This window comes from Puma concolor, chromosome B3 (assembly GCF_028749965.1).
Source record: "Puma concolor isolate L17-30 chromosome B3, mPumCon1.1.hap2, whole genome shotgun sequence".
In the NCBI taxonomy this organism is placed as follows: Eukaryota; Metazoa; Chordata; class Mammalia; order Carnivora; family Felidae; genus Puma; species Puma concolor.
Genome location: NC_141672.1, coordinates 146,460,965 through 146,481,407, shown reverse-complemented (window position 1 = coordinate 146,481,407; position 20,443 = coordinate 146,460,965). Strand labels below are relative to the sequence as shown.

The 20,443-nt window shown below is 49.2% G+C and overlaps 1 protein-coding gene across 3 annotated transcripts in view; it reads right to left on the bottom strand.

Moving 5' to 3' along the window:
• Window positions 1–932: 932 nt before the first annotated feature.
• ADAMTSL3 (ADAMTS like 3) overlaps window positions 933–20,443 on the bottom strand; it is a 353,901-nt gene continuing 334,390 nt past the window's right edge. For 2 of the 3 annotated variants that reach the window (XM_086711719.1, XM_086711721.1), the window contains 5 exons: window positions 19,118–19,301; window positions 15,437–15,641; window positions 9,801–9,901; window positions 4,859–5,073; window positions 933–3,051 (listed from right to left, as the gene is read on the bottom strand). In XM_086711719.1, the coding sequence (XP_086567845.1) occupies window positions 2,945–3,051; window positions 4,859–5,073; window positions 9,801–9,901; window positions 15,437–15,641; window positions 19,118–19,301 (812 nt within the window). In that variant the 3' untranslated portion in view covers window positions 933–2,944. Of the gene's footprint in view, window positions 3,052–4,858; window positions 5,074–6,329; window positions 7,533–9,800; window positions 9,902–15,436; window positions 15,642–19,117; window positions 19,302–20,443 lie in introns of those variants that run through there. The other variant, XM_086711720.1, reaches the window with a different exon arrangement.

Here is a 20,443-nt window from a genome sequence, read left to right as displayed (position 1 = left end):
TAGCCCGGGAATTCGGGGAAAGCTTCCTTAAGGAGAGGACAGCTGAGCTGAATCTGGAATGGTGAGCGGGAACTTGCCAGGTCAGGAAAAGCGGGACAGCGGGAACAGCATGAACGCAGGTACAGAGTGATCTCCAGAGTCTGTGCAAAAGCGAGTTCCAAATGTGGTGGTGGAAAGCTGGAGTCACCTGACCTGCCATCGCCTTAAGGTCTCCTTGAAATATGTGCTGTGCAGGGACACACACACAAACCCCATTGTAACAGCACCGGAAACCTGTAATATTTAACAGCCTGCCACATTCTAGAAGGAGTTCTCACTAGGCCAAACTTGGACGAATCCAATGAAGAAAGAAGGACAATCCAGAGAGAAGAGGCAGTAGGAAATTTCCAGCCTCACCCCACCCCATCTCCACGGGTCTCCCTGCAGATCCTTGTTGCGGAAAATGAGCCCACAGACCCAGAGACTAGAAAGAAAGGCCTTGTGGTTTGTAAGAACTGCTCGGGCAACGCTAAGAGTGAATCCTAGTGTTGAACGAGGGACTTTGATTCCTCACCAACTGCGGCCAAAAAGTCTTTAGGTGCAGACACAGTCGGTCAGTCCCTATAACCCTCTTAATGATCCCAAATCAAAGATGATTAGTACTTCTTGTTTTCTTACCACCACCTACTTCTAAACCTGTCTCAGGCTGTCCATTTGGGACTTCTTTCCACCCTTTCTGCCCTTGACATCGCTTTCACTCTAATGCGCAGGGTATAAACGACTGGGCGAGGGAGTGAGAGTTGAATTTCTATGTGATCCGCCCTGAATCCTCTAACCCCCATTTCACAAGACGATCCAGGACTGGGAACCCATCAGGTCCGCTCCCAGACCCACAAGAAGGCTGACCCAGGCGACAAAATCAAAAAACAATACAAGCAAGCCACTCACGTGTCTAAGGATGCCACTGAATAATCAAATTTATTTCTGAATCACTTAAGGGTCATGAAAGAAACATTAACTCTTATGTTATGGAAACAGTAGTAAAATACAGTACACAGGAACATCGTTTGAATGGTAACAAAAGTACAAGAAAATTAGCGACTTTAAATACAAAGGTGAAGCAATTTAATAAGAAATTTTGTTAATAAGAAAAATATATGTCCCATGTCTTTATTACATACTGTACAAAATAAAATATTGCACCTTTAAGTCATATAATAAATATATACAAAGAGTATTTTACAAATGATCTTTCTTTTAATTTAAAATCCTTCGACAATCAAGGGTGATTGATGATTAACAACCCGCGGGCTGGTGTGTGTGCCCTTCCCCATCCCCATCCATCCCGGCCACCAAACCCTCCACGTACAGTAGTGTTTATCACCAGTGTCCGTGAGGCTAAAGTCAGAACACGAGGGCTGGTGCTCAGAATGTGGTCGAGAGACTCAGCGAGCTCGTCCACAGACACGTCCAAAGACCAAGCGCGCTGCTCACGTCTTTGTGATCAGGTCCAGAGCCACCTGCTTCGGGGGATGTCGTGGCCGGCGCGCTGGGGGCAGCACACGGGTGCGGGTGGCTGGGTCGCCACGTAAGCACGGACGGCCACTGACTTGGGCTTGTGTGCCATCTAGAGCAGTAATCGGCAGGATATAAGGGAAGGGGCGCCATAACCAAATCGGCTTTCGAACTTTCATGCTAGCCCCAGACTACTTCCGCAGAAACACTTACTCCAGGTTTACCCTCCAGCCTGACACTGTCACCAACACCAGCACTGGCGCCAGTTCGAACGCAACCCAACACAACCCGTCCTGGTCCCGACCCTAACCTCAACCCCCAAAGCCAACTCCAGCCTTCACCCTACCGTAATTTCCATTCTCAGCTAACCCAGTCCTAAAACTAACACAAACCCTACACTTACTCGCCAAATCCTAACCCTGACCTCTAGCCCCAACTGTAACTTCTAGCCTCACCCAAATTCACTTTGGATTTACCGACAAATCAGTCTGAAGGAAAACAATGCTTTACTATAAACAAGTCTTTCCAACCACCGTGTTTCATATTTAGATTACTTTCTTATAATCTTCCCGAAATAAGAACCCTCAGGAATACTATCGTATGCATAAATTAGGTCTAATAAGGCTTTGATTTTCTGTTTGTGTGCAAGAGAATAGTGCTCAGAAGAAGTCTCATTCACAGCTCTTAAAAGAAAGCTTTGACTGCACTGCAAAATCAGTAGAAAAGGTGAATGCCCCCTCTCCTTTGATTTCCGAGATGCCTCATTTGGTCACAGATAGAGCTCCATGGTCGTGAAGCTGGCAGCAAGGTTTCCTCTGTGGTTTCTTCCACCGGTTCCCTAAGCGTAAGGGCAAGACGCAGCTCCCCGCCCCAGGATCCTCGGATCAGTCGGTGCGACTGCCTCTCATTCACAGCCTGGGCTTCGGGACCCATCAAAACGCCACTGGCACCAATCACGCCATCTTAACGGCGACTGGCCAGGGCTTCCAGAGTGTAAACGCTTTATAAACCTGTTGAAACCCTAAAGCTTGGGAGAGAAGAGGAAGTCATCGGTTGCCATGTGTCCCTCAAGACTTCGGGACGCTGTATGCTATTAGCCTACGCGTCACGGGAGGAAGCATGCGACCACGTCCTGGGGACCTGGGCGATTTCCTGATGAGGAGGACACGGGGAGGTCCCACGTGCCACGGCACGCCTGCCATGGTACGCTCGTTGGTCCCGGATGCATCGCTTCAAAGAGCTGGAATTAAAGACCGGCCGTGGGGAAAACGACAGCACAAAACGCCACCAGCGGTGAGTTTGCATCGACCTGTTTGCATGCAGAATCTAGAGTGTTTTTTGTGTTTTTTTTTTTAAAGAAATAACATGTTTCTGAACCAGCTACGTGGGGGAAAGAGCTTCTACACTTCTGGTCTCTTCTTCACAGCAGCGCTACGACCCTTCCACAGGTTTACCCTTCCAGACACGTCCAGCAGCACCTTTGTTTGTAGACATCGAGCGAACACAAGTTGAGATGCTTTACAAACATACAGTAGTGTGTGGTGTCCATGCAGGCTCCTGCAGGGAAGAAAAAACCAGATATCCGTGGAACGCAGTGCTCGTGGGCAACGCAGTTTAAACGCTGTGGTTTCTTTTTATGTTTTTATTTTATTTTTGAGAGAGAGAGACAGACAGCACAAGCAGGGGAGGGACAGAGAGAGAGGGACTGAGCCACCCAGGCACCCCTTAATGGTTTTGTAGCGTTTATTCATTTTTGAGAGACAGAGAGAGACAGAGCATGAGCAGAGGAGGGGCAGAGAGAGAGGGAGACACACGCACAGAATCCGAAGCAGGGTCCAGGCTCCGAGCTGTCAGCACAGAGCCCGACACAGGGTTCGAACCCATAGGAGATCATGACCTGAGCTGAAGTCGGATGCTTAACCAACTGAGTCACCCAGGAGCCCTGAGATGTAGTTTTAAAAAAAATCCTCTGAGGGGCGCCTGGGTGGCTCAGTCAGTTGGGCATCCGACTTCAGCTCAGGTCATGGTCTCGCGGTTTGTGAGTGCGAGCCCCACATAGGGTTCTGTGCTGACAGCATGGAGTCTGCCTGGGATTCTCTCTCTCCCCCTCTCTCTCCACACCTGTCCCGCTTACACTCTCTAGCTCTCTCTCTCAAAAATAAATACACATTTAAAAAATCTTTGGGGCACCTGGGTGGCGCAGTCGGTTGAGCGTCCGACTTCAGCCAGGTCACGATCTCGCGGTCCGGGAGTTCAAGCCCCGCGTCGGGCTCTGGGCCGATGGCTCAGAGCCTGGAGCCTGTTTCCGATTCTGTGTCTCCCTCTCTCTCTCTCTGCCCCTCCCCCGTTCATGCTCTGTCTCTCTCTGTCCCAAAAATAATAAATAAAAAACGTTGAAAAAAAAATTTTTTTTTAATCTTTTGAGGAAAAATAAGATAAAGACAGAGAGGGAGGCAAACCATAAGAGACTCTTAAAGACAGAGAACAAACTGAGGGTTGCTGGAGGGGAGGTGGGAGGGGGATGGGCTAAACGGGGGATGGGCGTAGAGGAGGGCACCTGTTGGGACGAGCACTGGGTGTTACAGGTAAGAGATGAATCACTCTGTTCTACTCCTGGAGCCAAGACGACACTCTATGTTAACTAACTTGAGAATAAATTAAAAAAAAAAAAATGTCCCATCGTTACGTCTTGCGCCGGAAACTAATGCAGCGCTGTGTGTCAGCTGGACCCAAATTTTAAAAAGCGGAGAGAGCCCCCACGAGGCTGGGGTTAGAGCCACGACTCTGCACTAGGCTCAGAAGCACAGTGGGCTCCCCGCTTAGCCGGCCGCGCGGCCTCACGCCGCTCTCCGGGGCCTCGCCGCCCTCCTGGCCTCCGTCTTTCCTCTCAGTGCTTGGAACGGCAGGGGTGTGGACCCCTTGGCAAACCAATACAAGCTAGGAGCCTGCTCCCTGGCTACATATATTTATGATTACATTTTGCAAAAATCATATAATAACTATAATATATGAATAACATAAAAATATATGCCTACGTGAACATATAATCGTACAAACAGGTCAAATCTTTAAGAATCGCTGTCCCAGCAGATGAGAGCCGCAGGCAGAAGGGGGTGCGGTGAGGCTGACAGGTGGGAGGAGGCAGTAGGAGCCAAGGCCGCGGACATCCAGCTGGTTCGACGGCTCTTCCCAAAAGGACACCGAGCTGTACCCGCATCCAAGGGGCTAATCTCCCCGTGCCCCAAGATGCCACCTGCACCCCGGATGGCCCGTGGGCCGTGCCACCAGCCGCTGGCGAGGGAGGCACCCCCGGGTCTGGCCGGGACAAGGCTGGGGCGCTGGCAGGCCCGACAGGGGTACGTACTATGGCAGGAAGGCCCCACACAGTGCCGCCAGGAAGCCGGTTTCTTTTTCTGCACGCAGTGTCTCTCAGCCACGGGCCAGCAGCTCCTGGTGTGGACACAGTCGACCCTCCGGGACTGGAAGCCCCTGCCGCAGGCCGCCGTGCAGGGCCTCCAGGGGCCGGGGCGCCAGCACGCGTCACACGCCCCGGACGAGCAGTTCCCCTTCGAGGTGGGTCTGAAAGAGGGGGAAAAAAAAAAAAAAGAAAAAGGAAAAAAAAAATGGAAAATGGGAGAAGCAGGGTGTCACTTCGTGCTGAGATCAAGCCTTTTCCCGTGCCGTTATTTTCCGTGTCCTCGAGGTTCGCCGATCCGGACCCTGCTGGCCAGGAAGCCGACTTGTGTTGGGCACGGCTGGCTGATGAGGAAGGCGGTGGCCCCGTCGTGACAGCGAGAGGTGAGCACACACGTGTTTCCACTCACTTCTAACACCAAGTCAAGATACGCCCCCCCCCCCCCCCCCCCCGCAAAAGACACACTGTCCTGAGAAAGCCAGAGCGGGTCAGTCTAGGCAAGGAAGCAGGCACGGCTCACGGTCTGTATGGCTTCCTCCACTTTGCTGGCAAGCTGAGTTTTGTTCATCTGAGCCCTGGAGGTATGTCCGGGCATGAGTGCGAATCTGTGCGAGCAACCTTGTCTGCTACGAGACGGCACTCACTCTTCCATTTACAATATGGCCACACCAGGCCTCATGCTCAGAGTTAGCAAAGACCATCTGGGGAGAGGGATCTGTCTGTGGCTCCTTACCCTTTAGGACAGAACAGAAGGTTGGTACCCTCTGGTTTTTGAGGACGTTTACCCAGAGGGCAGAGCCACCCTAGAGGGCCCACACTTGCTCCCCGAGCCAGGGCTCCTGGGAGGTATCTTTGCGCTACATGGGAATGTCTCCCACCCCACAGGTGAATGGAAGACAGCCCTAGCTTGGCTGAGCCGGTTCAAGAACTGTCTTTCCTCCGTGAGCCTGGAGGTTTCTGGAATAAGACCTATAAACCTGAAGGCTGGAGCAATGGTGGCCATGTTGTGCCACACAGGCCAGAGAAATAGGAAAAAAAAATATTCAGAAGAGACAAAGAATGAAGCAGAAACACAGTAAGCGGCAGAGACAAAGGGGGAAAACCCCCAGGAACTTCTCATTTCTTGGTCACGGTCCTTCCTGTGGTCTGACGGCGTTCTCTCCCTTTGAATTCTTGAGACACGTCTGTATATTCCCATAAAAGGCTCCTGGGGCGCCTGGGTGGCTCAGTCGGTTAAGTGTCCGACTTCAGCTCAGGTCACGATCTCGCAGTCTGTGAGTTCGAGCCCCGCGTCAGGCTCTGGGCTGATGGCTCAGAGCCTGGAGTCTGCTTCCGATTCTGTGTCTCCCTCTCTCTCTGACCCTCCCCCGTTCATGCTCTGTCTCTCTCTGTCTCAAAAATAAATAAACATTAAAAAAAAAAAAAAAAAGGCTCCTTACCAGGGGCGCCTGGGTGGCTCAGTCTGTTAAGCACCCGACTTCAGCTCAGCTCATGGTCTCACAGTTTGGGAGTTCGAGCCCTGCGTCGGGCTCTGTGCTGACAGCTCGGAGCCTGGAGCCTGCTTCGGATTCTGTGTCTCTCTCTGCCCCTCCCCTGCTCACGCTCTGTCTATCTCTCTCAAAAGTAAATAAGCATTTAAAAAAATGTTTTAAAAAGGCTCCTTACCAGGGCGCATGATCCATAAGGAGAGTAGAAACACCACTGGACATGGAGGAAGATGGAGAAAATTGTGATAACCTGATCATCTCCAGGGGAGAGAATGTTACATGTAGTTGGAAGCAGTACTTTGATTAGCCAGGAGGGGGAGACTCCATCAAAATGTTTTTACTTAAACAACACCATCCCCTCAAACTCTTTAAGATCTTACATGGGAAGAGGAGGAGGCTATCCTATTAATTACAGGGCTTTTATTTTCCCCAGTGGTTATGAATCGTAGTTGTTTCAGACAACTGGGCATAGACCCAGCACTGCTCAGCCATACCACGCACAGATGAGCTTTTACTACTGAAAAAAGGTGGAACAAATACTCACCGAACAGGCACAAAAACATGTGTTTTAAAAGGAGACCAAACTGTTGCGCCCAAGTGCTGGGCGGTCCTGTCTTAACGAGAAATCTCCCGCCTTTTCTGCATCAATCATTCCGAGCTGACTTTTGTTGTTTCAGGGGCCCGAAGGACCCAAACTGACGGGGCCAATCTCTGCTCTGATGGAAGGCAGGTCCCGGGGTGGGGAGCGGAAGGGGCGGGCAGGAGGAGCCGCAGAGCCCATGACAGATGAGAGGACGCGGGGAGCTAGGGACCAACGCGGAAGCAGAAGTTCCGGAGGCTGGGCATTGACTGAGGACCCAGAGAAAGAACCTAAGGTTGGTCCAGCACAGAGATCCCACCTCCTCCCAGCCGGACAGGACTGGGGATGGGGACGTGGGGACATCTGAGCAAGGGGGACACAGTCTGGGCATGGGTGCTACACACACCTGTGCTTCCCTGTAGAAAACAGGAGAGTAGAAATGGTGCTAAAAATCACAAAGCAACCCTGTTTCTACGAGTCCTCCTCAATGTCTCAACTTGGGAAAGCTAACAGCGCGAGAGAAAAGCACCGGGATGTAACAGCAGGGCGGCCAAGCCTGGAGGAAGCAGAGATGATGGAGAAAACGAAAGGCAACTTGACCCCTCCTCGCCTCCCCCCAGCTCCAGGAATTTTTCTTCTATTCTTTCTTCTAAATGCTTCCACCGTTTCGGTTCATCTCCACAACTCTTTTCCTAAAACCCCACTTTGTCACACAACTGAGCCCCCTGATAGACCCCTCCATGCCTTTGATCCTCTCTAGTATGTCTTGGCATCTTATTTTCGCTGCCATTGGTTGGAGAGCGCGTGGCGAATCTAGCACGTGTCCTGGAGGAAAGACAACGTGGCTGCAGCACCAACAGTGGGGGTGTGTGAGGTCTGGGATGAGGCGGTGAGGGCAGGGAAGAGTTGACTGTGCAGTGTTCTCTAGGCCACGTCGCATACTTTGGCCACCCTTCCCACTCAGAGCAAGGGAAGCCTCTAGCGGGACTTTAATCCCACAGCGCGGTGGGGTGTCGTGGAGGTGCGATCAGACGTGGTTCTGGAAAGGATTGCTCAGGCTGCAGTGTGGGGGCTGGTCTGGAAAGGAGCAGCAGGTGGAGGGTGACCAGTTGGACGGCGTGGCTGCCGGTAATCATGGGAGGGATGGAAAAAAGTGGATGGGTTTGCGAAAAAAATACAAAGTGCCAAAAGGCATATAAAAAGTAATCAGAAAAGTATGAATTACAGTAAGATGTGATTTTTCACCCATCAGATTGACAAAAATTTTCACAAAGACTGAAAACCTATTAAAATGTTCATGAAAAGGGGGGAACTCTCATATACTCCCGGAATAGGCAATTTTGATGGTAACTTAGTATCAGAATGAACAGCCCTGTCAATCCCATTCCATACCAAAAACTATCCTCTAAGAATACAACCCTTCGTGCAGAAAGATATATGCCTACTGCAGTCCTAAAATGCCTACGGCAGTATTTGTAATAGCAAAAACAAACACACACGCAAACAAAAAAAAACCCCAAACAATCAAATGTCCATCAGCAATGCAGTGAGGTAATGTGAAATACGACGACGGAAAAGAACGGAATACAACGAAGGAAAAGTGAATCTTACGTACTAAGATGGGGAGGAAGTATCGATAAGGAGAAAAAAACAAGTGTGAGGAAAATACATCCAGAAAGCTCAATCCACGCAGGTAAGTGTCTGTGTTGTAAGTGTTCCTTTGGGAATGCAAAGCAAAACATCTGGGATAATTGATACCAATCTGTGTGTGGTCTCTGTCTTCTCAGCAAAAGACAGAACTAGGTTGCCTGTTGAGAAGGAGGGCAGCTGTTCCAAACATTTTCCATTTGAGGAAAATAGTTCTGGCCTGAGTTGTGTTGTGGGGAATAGGAACCACAGCTGATGCTATGTCGCCAAGCCTTACTGAAGGCTCAAGATGGAAAGTGAGCCAGCTTTCAAGGTCATCTCATTTTTTCCAGCAACACTCAGGGCAGAAGGAGGGAAAAGGAGCCATATATGGAGCATCTTCGATGATCCAGGCTTCTTAGGTACTTTACATTAGAGCAGCTACTCAAAACCTCCCAACTGTAATTGTACACGGGCGGTAACGCTCCCTCCCGCACACGAGGAGGCCAGGTAACCCCGATCACACAACGCGAGAGTGGGAGAAGTCCAAAGTCTCTCATTCATGTGCTTTCGGCTCTCTCCCCCACTCTGGGCTGGCTGGGGCTCGCCTCTCTGGGACGGTGGGTGGCGGGGGGGGGGGGAGGAGTCTGGGTCTCTGCGTGACCTCATGGAACAACACCCTCTACCCCAAGCCATCCACCAGCTTAGACTTCTACTAAGAGGGAAGCAGAGTCCTTTCCGGTTTAAGCCCCTTAACAAGGCAAACGCCTCTGTCATTCTCTGCTAAACCACTGTGCCAAAATAGTTCAACAAAACAAAACTATCAAAATAGTTTCTAAGCGGGGAAATACAGTAAGTAGTTCACTGAAAACACGAGGAAGATTTAATCTGTGAACTTCAGTGTTATTAGGCTTTACCAACTTTGTGTACGGAAGGAAAAATATCTATTCTCACTGCTACTCTATTTTGTTCCCCTCTCTGGGGCACCTCTCTACCTGTTTAACGTTCAAATGATTTGTAACTGTAACAGTACGTGATAACTGATATTTCAGTATAATGCATACTGCCCAGGATGGCGGTATAGGAATCGTCAATTAGGAGAAGGGAGTAGACAGGAGACATCATTCCATTCCCAGGTGGCCACAGCCACTGACCGAGGCGGGAGAGGTTTCGCGTCGCCCGAGGGCAGGGCCAGTACCTGCTTCTGTCGTCACAGCCCGAGTCAGAGCTGTTGTGGCCTTGACAAGCTGCGCGATGCTGCGGCATCCTCGCTGTGCGACCCAGGCAACGCGCAGGGCACTGTAACGAAATCAGAGTGCAGCACGGATGACCTTGTGAGCTCAGGCATGCTGTGGTACCAAGGTCACGTACGGAGGGGCACTGCCAGGGGAAGGTCGGCTACAGGGAACCAGCTGTCCCCAGGGGAGGTCAGGGAGGGTGGGGGTGCAGCTCTGAGGACCAGGCAGCCCTCCTTCAGGGCCAAGAAGACACCCGAGGACCTTCCACCTCCACTTTCCCCCTCCCCCGGCCGGAAACTTAGACCATCTCTGGGGAGAAGGGAAAAGAACAGGGCCAATCTGTAATCGACAGGGCTTAGGTCCTGATAGGACTGTGCTTAAAAGCATAGGCAGGGGCGCCTGGGTGGCGCAGTCGGTTGAGCGTCCGACTTCAGCCAGGTCACGATCTCTCGGTCTGTGAGTTCGAGCCCCGCGTCGGGCTCTGGGCTGATGGCTCGGAGCCTGGAGCCTGTTTCCGATTCTGTGTCTCCCTCTCTCTCTGCCCCTCCCCCGTTCATGCTCTGTCTCTCTCTGTCCCCAAAATAAATAAAAACGTTGAAAAAAAAAATTAAAAAAAAAAAAAAAAAAGCATAGGCAACTGTCAAGTTTGGGTTTTCCTGCCCTGTGCAAAAGTGGAGGCTTCTGTGTCAGGATGAGTTCAGTTATAGAAAAAAAAAAAAAAGTTTTTTGACGTGCAATTCTTAAATTTTCATGTCATAATGCATATTACCTTTTCCTTATACTTTGTTTTATCCTTGAAAAGGCCTTGCCCTCATGCTGATTCTATTCCTGTTCACCTTCTCAGTCATGCCCTTTGTAGCACAAAGGTGTTTAATTTTCATGTAGCCCAACTACATTGTCATCGTTTTCGGTTATCATACCTAAAAATCCACTTGCTAACCCAAAGCATGAAGGTTCATATCTACATTTCTTCCAAGAGCTCTGTAGTTTCAGCTCTTGAATTTAGGTCTCTGATACACTTGGAGTTAATCTCTTGCATACGGTATAAGCTAGGGGTCCAACTTCATTCTTCTGTGCACGCGGATATCCAGTTGTCTGGGACCATTTGCCAGAGAGGTTATTCTTTCTCCACTGAATGGTCTCGTCCCCCTTGTAGGAAGCCAACCGACACTGATACAGAAATTTACCTCTCGACCTTAAGCTAAAGTCTATTCTAGCGATCTCTAGGTCTATCCCCTGTCTACCCACACTGCCTGGATGACTACAGCTCTGTGCTAAGTTTTGAAACCAAGAAGTCTGAGCCCTCCAACCTCGTTCTTTTCTCAAGATGGTTTTGGCGATTCCGGGTCCTTTCTATTTCCATATGAATTTTAGGGATCAGCTCGTCAGTATCTGCAGAGAAGCCAGCTGGGAGATTTTACAGGGATTGTGTTGAATCCGTTGATCAATGTGGAAAGTGTTCTCAGCTTCACGTTAAGTATTCTGATCCATAAATATGGGATGCCTTTCCATTTATTTAGATCTTCTTTAATTTTCTTAAAAAAAAAAACCTTGGCGGTTTAACATTAGCTTTTTAAGCAATTCTTCCCCTGTGATTAATTACCTTTGAACATTGAACCCGCTTAACATGGGTCTGTGTGTGTCATACCATTACACTGTGCGACTCGGGGCTACTGTCCCGCACTGACACTGTACTATCTCACTTACAACTGCTTCGCAGCAGCTGAAACACCACATTCAGAAGGTCTCTCCACACCTCTAGTGAGTGGATTTTCCCCAAAATTTCCTGTGCTCATTTGTTCTCCCGTGTGAATGTCAAAATTATCTTAAGTTTCCCAAAAGCGTTCTGCCGTAGTCTTAGCTGGAATTATATCACATGTTTCGGCCCATTTAAGGAAGCAGACACCTTCACAGTATAGAGGGTTCCTTTATTCGGCCTACTTTTCAACAATGTTTTCAACCATGTCTTCTATTTGTCTTCATGGGATAATTTTCTTTATTGGTTAATTTTGTGTGTCAGCTTGGCTGGGCCACGGTGTGCCCGGATATTTGGCCAAGCACGATTCTGGGTGCTTCTGGGAGGGTGTTTTTAGATGAGATAAACATTGAAATCAGTAGTCAGGGGAAAGCAGATTGTTCCCTCTAACGTGGGTGGGCGCCACCCAATCAGTTGAAGGGCTGGAGAGAACACAAAGACTGGCCCTCCCCCCCAAGTAAGAAAGAACTCGTCCTGACTCAGACTGTCTTTGAACTGGGATATCGGCTTTTTCCTGCTTCTGGACTTGAACCGAAGCACTGGCTCTTCCTGGGTCTCTAGCCTGCTGGCCTTTGGGCTAGAATGACAATAGCAGCTGTCTGCAGCTCTTGGGACTTGTCAACCTCCATAACTGCATGAGTTAATTCCTTATAATAAATCTCTTGACACACACACACACACACACACACACACACACACACACACCCTCTTGGTTTGTTTCTCTGGAGGACCCTGGCTAATGCAGATATACAGATTTTGGTACTGAAATGTGGGGTGCTACTGTAACAAATATTTAAAAGTGTGGAAGCAGCTCAGGGATTGGGTGATGGGTAGAGGCTGGAAGAGTTTTGAGGTGCTAGAAAAAACTTGGTTGCCTTGAAGGGGACGTTGTTATTAGTACAGTGAAACCTTGGATTGCGAGTAACTAGTTCTGCGGGTGTTCCGCAAGACGAGCAAACATTTCTAATAAATTTTAATTTGATAAACGAGCGATGGCTTGCAATACGAGTAGGACGTGACACGGGATATCACATGATCACAACTGAGCCCAGTGGTTCTCTCTCTCTCCTTCTCTCTCCCTCCCTCTCTCGCTCTCTCTCGCTGCAGGATTGTGGGTGATCGTCTCCCACGTTCAGATGCTCGGTCTCAGGCTGCGGTGTTTGGCAGAGATCAGCGATTTTTCAGAACATTGGAAGGTGCCCACAACTGGCACTGGTGTATTTTTTGTCACTTCAAAGCACCTCGGGACAGTCCTTTGCTTTTCCAGACAAGAGCGAGCTTAAGAATGCTTTGCTCATTCTAGGTCATTGGATAGGCTCCTTGTTAAAGTTGCACGAAAAGAAAAAGATTCCATTGGCCAATAGCAGTGATTCCGTCAGTGATCGTGAAAGTCGTCCTACACAATCACCCTCCTCTTGCTTGTCTCTCTCACACCAGCCACGAAGGTTTTCAAAGTTAAGTGCAGGTTAATTTATTTTTCTCTATATTTTGTATTTTCTTATTATTTTGTATTATATTATGGTACCATAATAATTTTTATAGGAATATTTTTGGGTTGTAGAACAAAACATCTGAGTTTCTATTATTTCCTATGGGGAAATTCGCTTTGAGATACAAGTGCTTTGGATTACAAGTGTGTTTCCAGAGTGAATTGTGCTCGCAGACCAAAGCTTTACTGTACAAACATTAAGGGGGATTCTGGCGAGGTTTTAGGGGGAAGTAAGGACCACGCCTCTAGGAACCAGAGGAAAGGTGAACATCACTCTAAAGTGGCAAAACTGTGGGCGAATCGTGTTCTAGTGTTTTGTGGATGCTAGACTTTGTGGGTGATGAAATTGGATATTTCACTGGGGAGATTCCTAAGCAAAGTGCGGAACGTGCAGCCTGGCTTCCTCTTACTGCTGATATTGGAACATCAGTGGACAGACATAAACTGAAGGAACCGTTAGGCAAAAAGGAACCACAACTGGAGGATTCCGGAAAGTGTCAGTCTATCCACATGTCGAAGGATGAGAGAATACGTTCTGGAGAGAACATGAAGGGTGTGGCCGGGCGATCGCTGTATAAGGAGGTTGGCCATGGAGTCACTCAGCCATCTCAGTGGAAGCCAGGGCTAGAGCCAGAGCCATTGCCAGTTTGGACCAAAGGAACATAGTTGGGACCCGGTTAAAGAAAGCTTTAGAAACTATAGATTCTACAGGATGGGATAAAGCCATTCAGCTGCCAACATGTTTCATCCTTCAGGAAGAGGGAAGAATGACCTGGATTCAGAGCTCACCAAGGCTGTCGGTCCCACTGCACACAGGGGCAAGGCTGTTTGCTCCTCACTTTCAGAGGGTGGGGCCCCCCTCTCAATTCCTGTGGGCCCGCCTGCCCCTGCCTAGTGCGTCACAGGCAGGACCACTCCAAAGAGTCACATGGGGGAGGCTGCTGTCTAGGGCCACGGGGGCAATGCCATTGTCCTGGTGGGTCTGGAGGGTGAGCATCCAGCCAAAGAAGATTATCCTCAAGCATTAAGATCTGATGGAATTGACCCTGATAGATTTCGGTCTTGACTGGGACCCATCACCCCTTTCTTTTTCCAGTTTCTTTTTCTTTCTTTCTTTCTTTCTTTCTTTCTTTCTTTCTTTCTTTCTTTCTTTCTTTCTTTCTTTCTTTCTCTTTCTTTCTCTCTCTCTTTCTTTCTCTTTCTTTTCTTTCTTTCTTTCTTTCTTTCTTTCTTTCTTTCTTTCTTTCTTTCTTTCTTTCTTTCTTTCTTTCTTTCTTTCTTTCTTTCTTTCTTTCTTTCTTTCTTTCTTTCTTTCTTTCTTTCTTTCTTTCTTTCTTTTTCTGCTTGTCCCACCCCCATAGTTCAGAGGCCATAACTTGTCTGCTTTTACAGCTTCATAGCAGGAGAGGGATTCTCTCTCAGGACGACTCACTTCTCACCCATGCCTGCCGTATGTGGCATTTAGTGAGACTCTGGACTTGAACTGAGGACAGAATGGGTTAAGACTTCTAGGGATATTGGGATGGGATGGGTGTACTTTGCGCACGACAAGGACATGGATTTGGGGGCGGGGACCAGAAGGTGGAATGTTATGGACCAAACTGTGTCCCCTCAAAATGTATATGTTGAAGCTCTAACCCCCAATGTGACAGGTGCTATAGGGAGGTATTAAAGGTTTAATGGAGACGTAAGGGTGGGGCCTTAATCTCTTGGGAATATTGTCTTTATAAGAAGAGGAAGAGGCCCCAGAAATCTCTTTCTCTCTCTCTCTCTCTCTGTCTCTCTCTCTCCAGAGAAGAGGTCACATGAGGACACAGTGAGAAGGTGACTGTCTAAGCCAGAAAGAGAGGTCTCACCGGAACCAACTCTGACAGAACTCGATCTTGGATTTCCAGCGTCCAGAATTGTGAGAAAATAAACTTCTGCTCTTGAAGGCACCCAGCGCGTGGTATTCTGTTTCAGCAGCCGTAGCAGGCTAATAAGGTTCCTACACATTTCTTTAGAATTGTTTTCCCGAATATTTTTTTATTTATACTGTTGTTCCAGGTGGTATTGGGGGAGGGTTATGAGACTTCTGTGCCCTTATTACTAATGTCCCTCTGCTCCTTTTCTTGGAGGCTGCTCGTCAGCCTGGGAGCTTGTTCCTGCACGGCTGCATTCAAAGAACCCAACTGTGATTTGCCTTTGTATCAGAAGACACAGAGACACTCCAGCTCTAATCCTGGAGGTCAGGCACCTACATTCGTTTTAGAGATCAATCAGACCACCCGCCCCCCCAAATCGAAAATAATGCATTAGAAGTTAAGTGATGATTCCGGTACTCTGAAAACACTAGATTCGTCCAACTTTACCTGGCCCCCCGGTCCAACGACCCACTGGCCGCACGGGTGACTGGAGCATGGCCTTCCTCCCAGAGGCCTGTCTTTGGGAGCGCAGGCCCTCGGAGACATCACCTGCGTGGCTCCATTGGCTCTGGTGTGCACGCACGTCACTTGGCGACTGCGGAATCCTTCCCCACAAGACACAGAGCACTCCGACCAGGCACCTGTGAGCCACCTGGGAACAAAAACTACGGCAGCTTAGGAAGGACAGGGATGTCAGACACCACAGGGAGTGTCTCGAAAGAAAAAAAGAACAATGCTAACACCATTTGGGGGCGACCGTTTGGGGGCCATACACTTCTCTGGGGGGATGGACAGCACCACAGAGAACTCCCAGCTCTATTCCCAGCTTTTCTTTTATTCAGGGGAGCAACCGGAATTAGCAGGTGGAAACGAGGAACACAGGGGTGGGGTAGGGCCGTCTCCAAGTATATAAGAGCACTTGCACGGCTCCAGAGAGTAGAGCTAGGGCAAAATGAGGTGGAAATTAAAAAAAAAAAAAGTGGGTTTCAATTCATTGAAACCAAAGGGAAGAAAATATTTTCAAAGCACCGATGTGCTGTTTGCTCTGACAGATTTACATGTTATCCCTATTCTTGGAGGGAAGAAACCAACGTCCAAAGGGGTAAATAACTTGGTCGTGGTCACAGATAACTACATGCCAACGGAGCTGGGATTGGATTCTAGGTTTACCTGACCCTAAAGTTCACACTTTAATGACACAGGACACTTGGAATGGACGTGTCTGAGATGGAGTGCTGTGTCACTAAATATGTTGAAGTTTGGCTGGTTTACCGCAGAGCACGGGTTCCTAACCTGAGCCCTGTGGCTCTCCCAGGGACCACGGGCCTGGATGGGCAAAGAATTAGATCTTCACTGTCACTGAGATATAATTTGAGTCCTCCTTCAGTTATAAGAATTTCAGCTGCAAAATACAGTAGTTTTAGCAATACCTGTGTGATTTTGTTACCAATGGAAACCACAGATATTTTTACATGACATTACAATTGTAGCAGGCATCTCAAAATACCATGTATATTCATCACCGCTGCAAAACTAATGTACCTCCAGATCTTACCATTTAGTGTATTAATGGAGAAGCAAACCTATTATTGTATCATAATTTTTAAATATTTTAGTACTGTATTTCAGCATAATTGGTTTCCTTTGTGATCAAATATATTCTATTTTACAGACTTAAAACCCTTGCTCGGGGCGCGTGGGTGTCTCAGTGGGTTAAACATCCAACTTGGACTCAGGTTACCATCCCATAGTTCGTGAGTTCAAGCCCCGCATCGGGCTCTGTGCTGACAGCATGGAGCCTGGAACCCGCTTCAGATTCTGTGTCTCTTTCCTCTCTACCCTTCCCCCACTCATGCTCATGTTCAAAAATCTTAAAACAAACAAACAAACAAAACCCCTTGCTCTGAGAAGGGAGCCACAGGCTTCCCCAGGCAATCCAGAGGCATCCACAGCACAGAAAGACAAAGGACTCTCGACGTGAAGGGCCCCAGAGTGGGGTGACTTCTGTCTGTCCCTTGTAGGTGTGAAAGCGTATGACTGTGTACTCTAGGGATGCGCAAAAGCTTGAGAACAGTTAATAAATGAGGCTGCTGATAAATTTCTTTTCACGTTGTAAGAATCAAGAGGTGACACAACCCAGCCCCTGCGCCTTCCTGCGGCATCAGATGGCTGTTTCCTGAGGGAGCGATGACTCAGCCAAGAGACCTTCCAATGACGGGCACCGGGAGACACGTCGGCCAGGGGGCCTCCAACAGCCATGGCCCTCTGAGAACGTCCTCCCGGTGTGACCTGCCCCCCCACCTCCTCCAAGGCCCAGGTCAGCGGATCCGGCGTGGGCATTTGCACAAGGGCAACAGACTCTCTAACGTTTGCACCGCCTCCATTTTCTCCTCAGTAAAATGAGGTTGGTAATAGTATCTGCCGCATAGTTGTGCTCAATAAATGCTACTGTTGTTGTTGTTGTTGTTATTATTATTATTATTATTATTATTATTATTATTATTGTTTTATTTTCCTGGAGACTTTGGTGCTATTTGCTCAGTTCTCTGCTAGGGACTATGTGATTCAATGAAATCATTCATTCACTTCACACATAGCCGTGGAGGGTGCATAATGGGGCGGACGTTGTGCTAAGTGCTGGGATAAAGTGTCCCGCAAACAGCTGTGGATTTACTGTAGGGCAGACAGTCTAGTGGGACAACGAGACGGACTGTGGGAAGAGCGATAAAGACAGATGATAAAGAAGCAGGAGACCCAAGCAGCACGGGGCCCTGGCTGTGCTCAGAGGGGAAGGTCAGGGACGGTCTCCCTGAAAATAGGCGAACGGAAAGAGAGGGAACAGCGTTCTAGGTAGCGGGAGCGGCGTGTGCAAAGACTCTGAGTCAGGAGAATGGCGCATCTGAGAGCCAAGAAAATGGCGTGGAGTGGAGGTCAGATAACCAGGCCGGATGAGACCAGCAGTGACACAGAGTGGCAGCCCGAGACCCAAGCAGGGAGGGGCTTCTGTTCTTGGCCTCACGCCATCAGTCAGGCAGCAAGTGTGTGTGTGTTAGACACTATTTTAAGAGATTGTTAATGTCTGTTTACTTTTGAGAGAGAGACAGAGACAGAGGCAGACAGACTGCGAGCGGGGACGGGGCAGAGAGAGGGAGGGAGACACAGGATCCCAAGCAGGCTCCAGGCTCCCAGCTGTCAGCACAGAGCCCGACGTGGGGCTTAAACCCACGAACCACAAGATCGTGACCTGAGCTGAAGTCAGAGGCTTAACCGGCTGAGCCCCCAAGTGCCCCACGTAAAGCACTATTTTAGACACAAGGTGAAAAAATGCGTAAGACATACATAACCCAGTGCTAGGGATTTCGGCTTTTGCCCTAAGAATGACGAGAAGTGTTTGAAGGGTTTTAAACAAAGAAACATCACGGCGAATTTGTGTTTTAAAGACGATTCTGCTTACAGTGGGAAGAGCCCTCTGGGCGGGGTGGGGGACAAGAATCAGGAGGCTCCTGGAGCAGTCCACGTGAGGGGCATTGATGGCGTGAGCTCCCGCACGAACCGTGGAAATGGACAAGAACAGATGCAGGTGGGAGAAAGCGGGGGGCCTGGGGCACGGTCACTGAATCCAGAAGCCTAGTGGCGGGACGGGCTCGGTGGAGATCAGGAGTTGGATTTTGGCCGTTCAAAAATTACTGATTTCTGTCATCCATTACATAGAAAGGTCATTAGTGGTCTTCACCGCCAGGGTGGAATCTAGGGATGGGCACTCTGAACAGGACCTCCACGCGATCTCCGAGGCTCGACCCACAGAACCAGCTCCACTAAGGACGAGGTAGCACTGTGAGTGCAAGGGAGCAGACCTGAGCAGCCATCAAGGGCAAAGGCTCTGAACACAGATTACCTTCTCCCTTTGAACTCTGGCCTTTGCAGCTGTGTGGCCTTGGGGCAACCTCCCCACCTACAAAACAGGAAACTAACGAGGTGCCTGCAAAATGAGCCACACGGAGCACTTAGCGGAATGCCTGGTACCGAGTACCAGCTAAACGCATCTCCGCGATCGCGGCGGTAAATCCAAATTAGCGAGCCTTCGAACCCAAGCAAAAAGCTGGTACTGGTAAGGGCAAGGACACCTACCTCGAGGGGCAGTCCCGGATGTTGCAGGGCTGAAACCCAGCCGGCGGCTTCTGGAGGTGATGGCAAAGGGCCTCACTCACTTCCTGCCCGTTGGCCGTCACACACCGGGGTCTCCGAACTCGGGCTCCCAAGGGCCCGCAGCTGGCAGAACAATGCGTCCAGTTACCGAGCTCCCAAAAAGGCTCTGCAGAAAGGAAATGACATGTCACGACAGCCCGGAATGAGATATGATGATGAGGCTGGAGGGGACGCGGCCGAAGACCACCAGGGGCTGCCGGTCTGGTTCTTTGAGGAGCACAGAGAGAGTAAACCCATCACACAGTGCATTTCATTTTCCCTCCACTGACTGATTGTAATAACTGGTGGGAGCGGTGGCCGGCGAGGGCCCCTTGGGCCACAGGCTGGAAGAGAGGCTATTGGAGACCAGCTGGACCTGCCAGAAGCATCCCAGAGAGAGGGAGGAGGTGTTCTGGGCAGCAGGCTGCCTCTTCGGCATTCTCCAAGCAGAGCCAAGAGGACAGGAGGGAGGAGGTCTCCAGGGGCTGCTCTCACCAGTCCTGTGTCTCAAAAGTGGATCAGGCCGAGAAATGAAAGGCCATTTAGCGGGACCTTGGATTAAGCAGTCAGGTTAAAAATGCACTTCGTTCCATTCTTACTTTTCCATTAGTTCTTAATCTAAACCTCAGCTTACTCCTGGAACTGCATAAATAATTTGTCACGGAGACATCTGGAAAGGTGAAAATGGGAGTTCCCTTTAGCAAAGTTGAGGCTGACCACCTCCAGGAATTGTGGCTTATTAATTTCAGTCCTCGTTCCAAACGGCCTTTCCCTTCCCTTTGGACGCTCGGTAAAAAGATGAGGTACAATACGATGATGAAAGATGTGTGTGCGACCACAGAAGGTGCCAGATTTTCCTGTCACAATCACAAGTAATTGATGGCTACCAGCTGTGTCCACAGACTCCCTCACAGAGCAGAGCGATTTCTGTAACTTCTTGTTTTCCAGATTTTCCTGCTGATTTTTGAATTTTTGTCTTAAGTTGCATATGGCATCATTGGCAAAACAGAACAGGACATATTTTTAGTGGGGCCTCCAGGATTACAGTTATTTAAAACAGTTTTTTAAAAATAGCTGGGTTTATGGAGAACCTCCCAGGTGACGAGTATGGAATTAGATACTTGGCCATCAATTTTTCACTTATCCTTGTGGCCATCTTGTGAATTAGATCGGTTTTATTTGCCAAAGTGGGGAAAAAAGCCAAGTGACTTTGCACAAGGTCCTTCCTCCAGAAGGAACAACCAGAAGGAAGGACCTCCACGTGTGTCT